The sequence below is a fragment of the Psammomys obesus genome, unplaced genomic scaffold (genome assembly GCF_907164565.1).
Source record: "Psammomys obesus unplaced genomic scaffold, mPsaObe1.curated_primary_1811, whole genome shotgun sequence".
In the NCBI taxonomy this organism is placed as follows: Eukaryota; Metazoa; Chordata; class Mammalia; order Rodentia; family Muridae; genus Psammomys; species Psammomys obesus.
Window position 1 is genome coordinate 1,470,076 of NW_026591643.1, and position 13,161 is coordinate 1,483,236.

Below are 13,161 nucleotides of genomic sequence, written 5' to 3' on the forward strand. Positions count from 1 at the left end.
TGTGTGTGTGTGTGTGTGTGTGTGTGTGTGTGTGTGTGTGTGTGTGTATGACGTGTGTACCTGGTACCAGAGCCCTTGGAACTGGAATTATGGATGTTTGTGAACCACCATGTGGCTCCTGAACCCAAGTCCTTTGCAAGGGGACTAGGTGGTCCTAACTGCTGGACAATCTTTCAGCCTCTGTTAAGACAATTGAAACATTGTGCATTTTATTGAATCACTGTTAAAAGGAATAAACATTTTAAGGTTTTAATGTTCAAGGGTTAAACTTACGCTGTAATGATCGTTCTATAAGCTCGGCTTTGGCCGTAGTAAAAGCTAGTGACCACAGAGCGTTTGAATGACTCACTTCTGCAGTGCAGCAGTGAGCAAATCAGATGTTGAACATATATACACTATGTTCATATTTGACTAATTTTATCTGAATTAAGTGCTTTAAGGAATGGATGTTCAGAAAGAATGGTATGGCTAAGGGTCGGGGAGGACAGAGGCCTGGTGGAGGTCTCGGTGTTTCAGAGAATGTCCAGTCTGTGACATGCTGAGTAGTCAGCCTTCCATTTCGTGGCTGAGAAACCACCCCACAGCTGCATAGCTTAAAACTCTAATTTGTTATTTCTAAGTTGGTGTGGTCTGACTGGCGGGCTGTCCGCTGGCTTTCTCTAAGATGGCCCCCACTGCTGTGGGAGCCGGCGAGCTGCCCTGGCCCCTCTCCCCGGTCCTGTCTGCACTGTGGAGGGGAGGTTAGCAGGGTCCTGTGACCACTGCCACAGGGAGGTTAGTGCCCGCAGGTTTGCCTTTCACAGGAAGCACCCCATGAAATCGGGAGGATTGGCTTGGCTTGCAAAGTTATTTATGAACACTAATACCACCTAATTTTCCCAAATGTTTTCAGCACTCCAGAATCCTAGGATACTGTGTTTCCTAGGGGGAAGTGACAGGCTCGCTGTGGGCTTCCCCAGCTGTGGTGGACAGAAGCAGCTGGCAGAGGCATCCCAGCTCCCAGAGGGGTGCGCATTCATCGGAGAGGCCCCCGCACTCGCCGAGCCGAGCCCTGGCTCCTCTCCCGCACTGCTGTGTCTGCCGCTTCTCCGTGTGTTGATTCTGGTTACAGGAGCACTTTTAACGTCAGGTTGCCTTTGCTGAAATTACGGTGACTCGGGTAAATTCCACAGCAGATGGCAGGTTTGCGGCAGATTGGAGCCGTGCTGGACAGGCTTTCTGCCTCACCGAGGAGAAGCAGGAGGGACGGCCTGGAGTGCCTGGCAAGGCAGTGTAGCGTGGGCCAGCTCTGCCCACTGGCGCTGGGGCCACATCTTAGCGGCTCCGGGTGTAAAGACAGCGGCTCCCGAATCCCCCATTTTCAGAGGGAGCCGCCGTCTCGAAAATCAGTCACGAAGTTGTAGTCCTTCTTTCTCGGTTGGATTAGCAGTGCTGTATTAGCTCTTGAAAACCCTGTGTGCACGTGTGCATGTATGTGTGTATGTGTCTCTCTGTGTGTGCAGGCATGTGTCTCTGTGTGCCTGTGTGTGTGGGGGGGGGGGCACATGCTGTCTTTCAAACAGAAAAGGAGCAGGCACGGTTTCGGGCGAGGACATGTAGCCAGCCGTGGCAGGCGTATGGCTGTTACACCAACACCCGTTACCTGTTTTGCATGTGTTTCATTAAATGTCAGATTCGTGTTCTGTAGTCAGAGGCAGTCAGCAGCCCAGCTCACCTGTTGGACAAAATTTTTCAAGCAGCTGAAGACAGTGTTCGCGCTGAGAATGGCTGCCCTCTCCTCCGGCTCCGGGCGTCACTCGGCTCCGGAAGTGCTCGGGAGTTGGCACCGAGCGCAGCACACTCCTTACGATAATGGCTGTCGGCTTGCACAACCAGTGACACTGGGGCAGCGTGAGGCTTCATCGTTCACTGTGTTTGCCTTCAGATTAGCTTTTTAGAAAAGTTTAGAATTTGGCAGTTTGGCTCCTTAATTCAAAGCTCAGCTTGGGACTTAGCAGTATTATCTGGCACAGTGTAACTTTGGTATTTTTCTCTGATAATCACAGTAAAGTTATACAGGTAAAATGTACATTTTCTCTTTTTTAATCATTTGTGCATTGTACTTTACGGTATTAGCAATTCATTTTTTCAAAATAAATCTTATTTTTAAGTCAGATTAAGTAAGAAAAATGAAAATTTAAATATTTAAAATATAATTAATTAACGATAATATAATTATGAATTATTATTGGCATAGTTATTCTACAAGAATGATAAATTTTTCATTAAACTGATTGTTATTAATAGTGTTGGACCTTTACTGTCCCAGTTGGTGTGAACTGGTTGTGAAGGTGTTTATATAAACCCCGTTCATGTCCTACAATAATATTTAAAGAGTGGCCTTTAGCTTCACGTTCACTATAAAATTATTTCGGTGAGTAAGCCTTCCTTCGTCAGTAGCATGTTCCGGATGATCTGAGCAGTGGAGCTATGACATCACTGATCTAGCTTAGGAGTAAGTAGATTCGGAAAGGAATAATGCCTGGTTGCTATGACAATGTGGCTCTCAGCAGCTGCTGATTTGTTGCTGGAACACAGGGCTCATCGGGCAAGCTCCGAGCCGTGCGTGAGAAGCTGTGGACCTTCCTGCTTTAGTCTTTCTACGCCGTGCGTCACAGCGAAGCTGGACCCCGGTGCACAGAGGTGACCAGCAGAAAATCCGGGCAGGTAGGCTATTTTCCCAAGTTTATTCTCCTACTGTGATCTGTGAGAGCAGATACCCTGAGGGCAGAATGCTGGGTAATTAGCATTTGCAAGCTCGCATTCAGCAATGGAGTGAGCGCTACCCTAAACTAGTGCTGCTGTGTCAGGCAGCGTGGAGAAATCCTGCTGTATGTTCGGTTCTGAGAAAGTGTACGGAATTACCAATTTTAATTCTGCTACATGTTAGCTGCAATATGCCAGCTTTTAAAAAAAAAATCCTTGTAAAGAGCTTGAAAAGGATCTGTCATCAGACCACCAGGCATACTTTCTCCCTTTGAAAAGGCATTTTACCATAAAGCTTTCCGCCTGTGTCACAAGACCCTTTTCTTGTGGTTTGCAAGATTAGATGGCTTTATTTCACAATTGATTGGTTCAGGGATGCGGTGTGCGCTGCTGCGGAGGTCCTCGGCAGCTGCACAGTGATCTCTGGCATTCACTAGGTGCCGTTTGAAACATCAGCATTAAACAAAAGATGGATGTCTGTCAGAAAGTGTGAGTGTTTTAAAAACAGTGAAATAGAATTTTGAGGGTGTGGAACTAAAATGGCTTCGTGACTATTTTTAGGTTAAAGCAGGTGCCTCAGAAATAACACAGGCATGTTCAGCTCTCGCCCTCAATCTCTCTCTCTCTCTCTCTCTCTCTCTGATGTTAAGCTAAAAGACTATATTTTATGAAACAAATATTTTAGTGTTATGAAACACGAAGCCATGTATGATAAATTCTATCTCAGCTATATTAGATTCCTATTCATAATGAGGCCTGCTTAATAACACTGCTAACTGTCATTAATTTAAAGAGCGGTTGCTGAAGATGCTCCTTTTTTACATGTAATAAAAACCATCAGCTCTTTAGGAATTGAACACTTTTCCCATGCGTGTATGGGTGCTGGCTTTTAGACACCAGCTTTTCTTCCGTAGTCTGCAATATGAAGAAGCAAAGATGAGCTTCCCTTCCGTAGCTGTCCTTTGAGCAAACTTTGTTTGTTTTTTTTTTTTTCTTTTTTAGAGGATTTCACAACAAAGTTGGATTTCGGGGTTTCTTTAGTCTTTCATAGTACTGATTTAAAATGTGTAAGTGTACACTTATCTACATAGCTAGACAAGTTGTCAGTGGTAATGCAGTTAATTTTGCACGAACCTCTGGTTTTTGTGACGACGCAGCAGGGCCATAGTCTTGAATTATAAATGTGCTGAATGATAAGTGAATCCTGACTTATGCATAATTACTGCTTTGTTCTAACATTCTTAGGTTCTTCCTGAGGTACTGATTTGAGAAAATTTTTATTAATTTAAGTGTGTTATTATGCAGGTGTTTGATTGCTGCAGACCATCTTTGCCATCTCAAGGGTTTTTGCTCTGCCATAGAGCATTCATCCTATGGAGATTGTAGAAGATGGTTGAGAGCTGTTCTACTGAAAAAAAAAAAAAAAAAAAAAAACATTTGAGAAATTACATGTGCAGATAAATTCCTATTCAAAGTAAAACTTGAAATCTGAACTGGACTTTAGCCCTCAAATCACATTCTTTATTTTCCAGTATCATCCCAGTTCTTGTTTTAAATGTATAAGCATGAATTTCCCAATAATTCCCAAATAAACTTAACTTATAAAGTGAATTGTCATTTTGCTCCAGTAAGAATAAGATGAGTTATAGGATACATATTTCTCTTCTCTTTCCCCCATCCTTTAATTGGCCTGTACACCAACAGAGTATATTTAGAGTAATGGGATATTTTTTTCATATTACATTTATGTATAAAATCTTATTTTTTGACATTTGAAAACTAAATAAAACCGGTTATTTTAAAATGTACAGCTTATGAAAATTTTGGATTTTTTAAATGAATGTGCGTGGTTTTACATTTTCATTTATTAACTTTAAGAGCATAAACTTTTCTGAACCAGAGAGTAAGATTGAAGAATGGGTTCTTTATTAAAAAATGTGATAATAAGAAATTGTTTGTGCTGCTTTTGATTTCAAGTTTTGATTTATTTTTTATTTCTATCAAAATGTAGCATTTTCTCCAGGCGCTCTGTTTTTCCTGAATTTCTCTGGTAATAATAATGTTCCTGGTCACTGCCTGGCTTTTTACAGCTGCGGTTGCCAACGGCGATGACTGCAGACTTGGCCGGAGTTCCGCAGCTCTCAGGTACAGTGTGCACACGTCAGTGAGGAAGTTGTTTAAATGTTTCATTTCATACTTCGGAATTAAGTTTTTATTAATTAAAGCTATTTTTTAAAGGAAGACATTTTGAATTTTAAAATGTCAACACATTTTATATATGCATTTTAAATGATGTAAATTTCTCATATTCATCTGGTATAGGAAATACACGCCTTTTTCATTTCCTTGAAATTCTTTGGCAAATAACATAGGAGCTGTTCCAGCAAACAAGGAATTGCTTAGATGTGTGCCGTCCAGTTTGGCATCTGCGTTGTTACAGGAGCAGGCTCACTTGTTCCAGTTTTCTCTCTGTGGAGTAAAAGAGCAAGTGGTGTCAAAAGCACAGTGCAGGCAAATGGTGGGAACCAGGAAAGAGTATCCTGAGTGAGCTGTCCCAGAAGCAGAAAGACACACATGGGATATACCCACTCATAAGTGGATACTAGGCATATAATATAGGATAAACATACTAAAATCTGTACACCTATAGAAGCTAAGCAAGGAGGACCCTGGGTAAGATGCTAAATCCTCACTCAGAAAGGCAAACAGAATGGACATCAGAAGCGGGAGAAGACAGGGATCACGACAAGAGGGGCTCTGAAAGGCTCTACACAGTAGGGTATCAAAGCAGATGCTGAGAGTCATAGCCAAACTTTGGGCAGAGTGCAGGGAATCTTATGAAAGAAGGGGGAGATAGAAAGACCTAGAGGGGACAGGAGCTCCATAAGGAGAGCAACAGAACCAAAAAGCCTGGGCCCATGGGGTCCTGCAGAGACTGATACTCCAACCAAGGACCATGAATGGAGATAACCTAGAACCCCTGCACAGATGTAGCCCATGGAAGCTCAGTCTCCAAGTGGGTTCCCTAGTATGGGAACAGGGGCTGTCTCTGACATGAACTCAGTGGCTCACTCCCTGAGGGTGAAGCAGCCTTACCAGGCCACAGAGAAAGACAATGTAGCCAGTCCTGATGAGACTGATAGGCTAGGGTGGAAGGGAAAGGGAGGAGGATCCCCCTATCAGTGGACTTGGAGTGGGGGCATGGGAGGAGATGAGGGAGGGCAGGATTGGGAGGGAATGAGGGAGGGGGCTACAGCTGGGATACAAAGTGAATAAACTGTAATTAATTAAAAAAGAGCAAATGCATTGCCCTTATCTCCCACTAGGTAGGAACTGCGCCTTCTGCAGCCTTGGCACGGCTCTCTTGTAGCAGGAGGCATCGGGCCCTAAATATCTCTGATTGGAAACTGGGACGGTGGACGGTTTTGTCAGCATGCCCCCGGGGGTTGTTTTCCCGTGCCTCACAGTCTGCGTGTGCGCCACGTTCTGAGCCCTCCCACCACAAAGTGTCCACCACCCTGAGAGTCCACGCGCAGCCTGAGTGTGCTAGCACAGCTCCAGCACGTGGGAAGGGGGTGGGGATCAGCACCAGCGGGGGAATGCAGCCCTGCCTTAAACAAAGCCTCACCCGACCTTTCCCACTGCAGGAAGGTTGGACCCACCAGGCTCTTCAGGGCCTTGCTAAGTGTGTTCTGTAATTCCTGGAAAGCTGCTGGTTGGTTTGTTTCCACTCTTCTGTGTCATTCCCTGAGAATCTACTCCGTGAGTGCTGGCCTTGTCCTACCTGAGCCACACTCTGAGCTGCTTTTTTTCTGTACAACAGAATAGAACAATTTTAATTTTTGTTGCTTGTTTCAAAGTAAAATGGGGCTTGGGTACTAACAAACCAGGAGTGGCCTGAACTGGTAATTCTCAGTGCTCGGTCCAGGGACATGGTGGCGCGTTACGCTGCTCTGACTGATGGCTCTGTTTATGAGTTTGGCATGGTTGTGTACCTCAGTAATCCAACATTAGGGACACTGAGGCAGGAGGATTGTTACTTCAAGGTCAGCTAGCTTACATAGCAAAACCTTGTCTCAAAACAAGTATGAAATACCAGGAAAATAGAAAAGATAACAAAAGCTGGTTCCCTTTCAGAGGATTGGTTCTTTTTCATCTTTGTCCATACAGTGTGGCGAGCACCCCCAGCTGGCTGTGCATTTATAGGAAATGTATATAAGCTCTGAGATGTAAGCCTAAGGCCGCCTAGGAATGCATGCGCACCAAATCCATACCATGCCGCACTGTATCTATCTCATGTAACGTAATTTTACCCACAGCACAATAGTTCACAGCACACTAAGATAAGTGGAGTCCATTTTTCAGCACAGGGGGAGACCCTACAGCAAAGCTTGCTATTTGTAAGTGTTAAAAACAAAGAAATGTGCCAGGGAGTAGAAGTGCATGCCTCTAATTCCAGTACTCTGGAGGCAGAGGCAGGAGGATAGCTGTGAGTTAGAGGGCAGCCTGGTCTACAGAGTGAGGTCTAGGACGAAACAGCCAGGGCTACATAGTCAGACCCTGTCTCAAAAAGCAAAAACAAACAAACAAACAAAAAACAAAACAAAGGGGATTGGTATGTTTCAAGTTAAGACATGGTCAAGAAAATAAAAAAATGAGGAACAATGTTATTTGAAGTTTAAAAACACTTAAAATTATGAAACACTGTTCAAAAGAAAAACATTCTCTACAGACATACATAGTCTAAAATATGCTTAAATTTTTCAAAATGTCCCAGGCCCATTAACCCAAAGGTAGGCTAATAGTCTGTTGATTGCATTATCACTGTATGTGCTTTTTCCTGTTTAGCTTTATTTATTCTCACATACACACATACACACATGTACATGAGGCAGTTTTTTATATACTTGGAAGCTTTTTATATTTATAAATAAAGCCTGGAACTTGCTTTATTTGTCACTACATGCTTAATTTGACAGCGGTTACAAGTGTTTTCTGGGCCCCCAGTGTGTTGTGGGGCATAAAGTGTTGAATTATCAAAAAGAAAGCCACACAGGTTCTGCCCTACAGTCCCAGGGAGAAAAGATTTCCGCATGTTGACGTGTGTATCCACCTTTATTCTTTGGCGTGTTGCTCCTGTCCTCATCAGGGTCAGGGCGGGATGACGGCATGCTCTGCTCTGTGCCCTGTGGCTTTCCTTCTCCCCATTTCAGCTGTTTAGGATGGCCTTTTCTCTGCGGCCTCTGGATAGCCAGTGCCGGACTATCATCCAGGACTTTCTTAAACCTAAACTTTTCAAGTGTACATGTTGTGTTTATAGACACTTTTGGGGTTTTTTGGTTTAATAAGGATTCCCAGAGTTGAAGAATTTTTGGTGAAAACATTTATACTACCCCTCAGATTAAACCATTTAGATGACCACATCCTTAAGGCGATAAATCATGAGCTCAAGTCTCAATTCTGTCTTTATCACGTGACCTTGGCTAAGTCACATGTCTGCTGTGATACCAGTTTCTTACCTAACAAATAAAGATGGCCACAAGAGCTATCATAGGTCTCTGTAACGGTGAAGGGAAGGGGTGAGACACAGCGTTAGCGTGGACCCTGAGATGGGCGCCCGAGTCCCCAAGTATGTCCTCAGAATGGCCTGAGTCATCAGGGATTAATTTCTACTGTAACACCATGGTTAAATAAACATTTAGTGCTGTATTTCATATTTGATTAAGGTAATGCAGTTAGTAACCCAAAATTTTTATGAAAATGACACAAGATATCTCAAGTTTTGAGTGATCCTAAATCAAAATCAGAATATAAAAGCTAGGGCTGTGTTGCTCCCTGGACAAGCACTTGCCCAGCATGAGGTGAACTTTGCTAAACTGTTCCTTCTAAAATCTTGGCTGAAGCCAGGTGTCATGGTGAATGCCTTTGGGGTAGCACTAGGAGGCAGAGTGTCTCAGTAAATAACAACCACAGAAAGCCAAACCACAACTATTGAAACCAAGTGTTCTGGGTCAAATACATGTTGTTCTATAGTTTCCTTCTTTCCTTCCTTTCTTTTTTAGCAAAGGAGACAAGGCTCTGATGTTGACGTTATAAAAATAAAACCCGGGACGGAAAATAACAAGAAACTGTGTCGAACTTATCTTCCTACCAATTAGAAAATGAAATCTGATGGATTAGGAGCATCTGGACATACATCAGGCACTAACAGAAATGGTGTAAATAAAGCCTTCAAGCCTGGTGATGGTGCAGACATACGCAAAATTGCAGAAGAATTGAAAACTGGGGAGAAAAGTGTTTCTGGCCTTAAGTCTAAAACTGTAATAAAGCCCCAAAGAGAAAACAATGATAACACAGAGTTTGAAAGTCTTTCATCCAAAGTTGTGGGAAGACCTGCAAGAGTAACAGCCACTGGACAGAAGGACTCAGGTAATGGGAGAGGAAGACGGAACCAAGAAGGAGAGACAGCAGGGGCCAGGCCCAAGGTCCTCACTGCAAGCCTGAATGTGCAAACCAGAGCCAAGCCATTGAGAACAGGGGCAGGGAAAGAGTCTTCCTGCCCCAGTGCTGGAGGACCCTACAGTAGGTCTACAAATTCGAGTCTGGAGCTTTTGACTTCCACGGGCTGCGTGGATGGGCCGAAAGAAAGCGGGTCTGCAGAAGACAGGTCTTGTGATGAGAAGCCATACTTGAGCTGTTCTCCAGGACAGACGCTGAACAATGGAGTCGTGTCAGCTGGAGGTGAGCTGTAGCACTCTTATTTTGCTGACGTTGTGTTTGTGTGTGAGACAGAGACAGACAGAACAAAGCCAGGGCTCTCTACATGCCGGACAGGCGTCTGCATCGTCCACTCCACGCTGGAGGAAGTTTTGAGACAGGGCTTCTCTGCTGGCCACGCTGGCTCAGGCTCGCTGCGTGGCTCAGAGTGTGCTTGAACTTCTGATTCTGTCTCTGCCTCCCAGGGGCTGTAGGCGTGCCCCACCACACCCACACTCTGTGGTGCTGCAGATGCGGGGCCTGCGTTAGGCTAGACACACAGTCTACTGAATAAGACACGCCCCTAGCCCCGAAGTCCTACTAAAGGAGCTCCTAATACGAAAGGCTCCTAGGTGGTCCTTGCATGCTTTCGTTCTTTGTAAATGCTAAAATGTGTTTTTATGCATGTTGAACTGAGAGAATATGGTCTCCTCTGTGTCAGCACTTGATTTTTAGTGTATAGCCTGTGTATTTATCCAGTTACTATTTTTAATGTTCTCTTTTTCATGGCTGATATTTCTTAATTTATAGCTGTAAAATCCGGACCAGGACCAGTTTCAAAAGTTACCAATGGAACGTCCAATGGAAAAAGCATTCATGATCAAGACACTGACATAAATAGCAGGTGGGCCTCTGTTCAGCATTTCCCCGGATGTCTCTGTAGGCTGGTTTGTACACTAACTTCTAGCTAAATGCTTGGAAAGGTTTTTCTTTGCTTAAATATATTTATGAAATTGTATTTTTTAACTTTGTTTTATATTTATATAAAATGAGGCAACGTAGTAAGCTTCTTCGCTATCCTCAGCGACATGTAAAGTTATGAATTGGCTTATGCACAGTCTCCTCTTTCAAAATGGAAAGGGTTATGAACACAGGTTTCTCTATTTTCAGAAAGGGTATATTGCCATTTCTTGACAAAATATGTGATCGTACATGGTTGTGGTTGTATGCAGGTATTTGTAAGTTCATGTTTTGGAGTATCACTCTAATACTAAGTGCAATCATTTTTCTTAGCATAATAAAAAAAGTGAGTGGCAAAGGACTTAGTGATTCAGCACCACAGACAACTGTGAAAAAAAGAGGGAGCAGCAACCGACACACAGCAGCTCAGCCACGGACAAAGAGCGCCCCGCCCACCCTGGCTCAAACTCAAGGTAAAGCTGCAGTGGTGCTAGGGGTTCCGGGTTGGTCCTGAGCGGTGGCCTTGAGGGTTCTGGGTCATGCGTCAGCTGGACAAGCAAAGCTCCAGCCAGACCTGCCACTACCGGTGAGCAAGATAGATAGGACACGGCTTTATTTCCTGTGCACGGGTCTCATTCTGTAGAGGTAAAGTTTTATGGATTTTAGGTAGATACTTGGTGTTAGGTTGATTTTGGTTTTCCTGTTCCTCATGGAGAGAAATGTAAAGGAGCCACTGACTGCTCTCTGTGCTGGTCCTTTTGTGGAACATGCCCAGGCTTCTTGGAAGTTTCCTTGATGCCTACAGGACCTGTATTTGTGAAGCAGCACTGAATGCTCTTAAAGAACAGGGGAGATAGGTGACCGTGTGGAGAAAGCCTCCATAGCCTGCCACTGTGCTGCTGTTTCTCATTGTTCTAAGAAAAGACTGGTTAGATTACATAATCTGCATGTAACAACCAATTTAAGTATTACCCTGGACCTGGGTGTGGGCCTGTGTCCTTCCACTGGGGACAGAAAGGCAAAGTCATCCTTGATCAATAGAGTTAGTTCACGCCAGTCTGGACTCCATGAGATGCTGTCTCAGAACACACAGGGAGGCAGGAGGCTGGGGGAACGGCTGAGAGCACGAGGGTTGGGGAAGCTGGGTGTGCAGAGCACAGAGTCTCGTCACTGGGAGGAGATTCGTGGACCCTGAGGCTCAGCGGTCCGCCCCAGCCTCAGTGAGGCCCAAGTCCTGGCGAGAGGCCCTGTCTCAGCAAACTCCTGAGGAGCACCAGCTGCTCTGGCATGCACACGTGAGCTTGTGCACACACAGTTGCACACCACAAGCACAAACAAATAATTACTTTTTATGTTATTAACCACTCATATGTAGGAACAGTTTATATAATCCAAAAATAATTTTGATTTGCATAATGAATTAATAGTGAATATCAATTTAAAACTCAGGCAAATAAGATATTCATATTCGGGTAGCAGCTGGAAATTAGGCACAGATCATCCATAGGGCTGGGGTAGCTCGGTGGCAGAATACTTGCTCACCTTTCACAAGTCCCTGGTCTCAGTCTCTAGAGCCCCACAGCCCCAAACACACACACACAAAGTTGGGATGGGGTTGGCAGATTTGAAGACCCCAAATTTCATTTCTAAGACTTTAAGCAGAGCACATAAATGGAATTTTTAACGACTAACTAATAAAATTAATTCTGCATCCCTGCAGCCCACAGTCTGGGTGTCTGCAGACCTGGGCTGGTAGCCCTGGGTAGCTGTGCTCATCCAGCATAAGCTTATTCCAGTTTGAAGGGAAGCTGATCATTTCAGCAATGGCCATTTTTAGGTCAGTTCTTCTTTTCCACGGTGTTGTTCCTTACTCCTCCTCCTCCCCGCCCCCCTCAAAAAAAAAAAAAAAAAAAAAAAAAAACACTTCAAAGAGAAGACCTTTCTTGCTGCTTGATGAAAGGAAATCAGATTTTCTGCTCTTACATATTTATGAAAATCCAGTTTGGGCACCATGAAGGTCGGGGTGAAGAGATTCTCTTGCAGGGCTTTTGCTAAGCTCTTGAAACAGTCTCTCTCTCTCCTTCTCTCTCTCTATATATATAAATTTACTTTATCGCTCATTATTCCTTGTCTGTCCATAACAGATTTTCCCTTTGATTGTTTTATTGATTTTATTTTCTCTAATGTGACTTTAAAACATTAAATTTCGCTCAGAATTTGAGAGGCCTTTGCATTTCTGACCCGTCTTAGGAGCCCAAGGAGAGTCGCTGTACCCTGGAAAGTGTTCAGTGTCTTCAAGGCATTCTGAGGAGAACGTGATGAGGTTGAGGCACGGCGCAGAAAAGCAGATGCCTAAGAGAAAGAGCGTCAAGCAAGGACACACATCTCTGCAGAAGGTCAATGCAAAGCTGGCCCCAATGCCTAAAAGCCTGAGTCAGTCCAAGAAAGGTGGAACTTTGACTAAGGACGCAAAGCAAAAACTGCTTCTCGGACAAGTCAGGCTGCAAACGCAGGCTTCTCAGAGGCCGCCCAGACCTGAAGCGGCGTCCACACCGAAGGGCGCGCTTCACAGTGCAAGCAGAAACCAGATTCTTAAACAGAGGCCTCCCGCGTCCCCGCTCAGCCTTGCTTCTGAAAGCAGCGGGGCAGAGGCGCCCCAGTCACCACTCAGGCCTCAGCCCCAGAGGCCGCCAGGCCATCAAGAGGAGCTGGAGCCAGAGATGCCCCACAGCTCGCAGCCGGACGGGCCCCGAAAGCGCGAAGCGAAGCCAAAGCACGCCGGTGCCGACCCCAGCAGCACGCGCGCTCACCGGGACCCAAATCCCGGCGGCGAGAGTTCCAGTTGCCGCGGCGTCGGTGCTCAGAAACCCTCGATTCCAAACCCAAGTGAGGGCGTCGCCGACCCTAACCCAGCCCGCGATTCCGCGTCGGCGAGCGCAGGCCCGGTCCACTCGCCGTCCGGCAGAGAGAAGCAACTGG

General features: G+C 45.0%; 1 protein-coding gene across 1 annotated transcript in view; it reads left to right on the forward strand.

The window, feature by feature from the left end:
- Positions 1–13,161, forward strand: part of Btbd8 (BTB domain containing 8) — a 20,899-nt gene that overhangs the window by 4,549 nt on the left and 3,189 nt on the right. Inside the window, 5 exon segments of the mRNA XM_055611605.1 lie at positions 2,635–2,706; positions 8,808–9,486; positions 10,033–10,126; positions 10,516–10,655; positions 12,433–13,158. Of these exon segments, the coding sequence (XP_055467580.1) occupies positions 2,635–2,706; positions 8,808–9,486; positions 10,033–10,126; positions 10,516–10,655; positions 12,433–13,158 (1,711 nt within the window).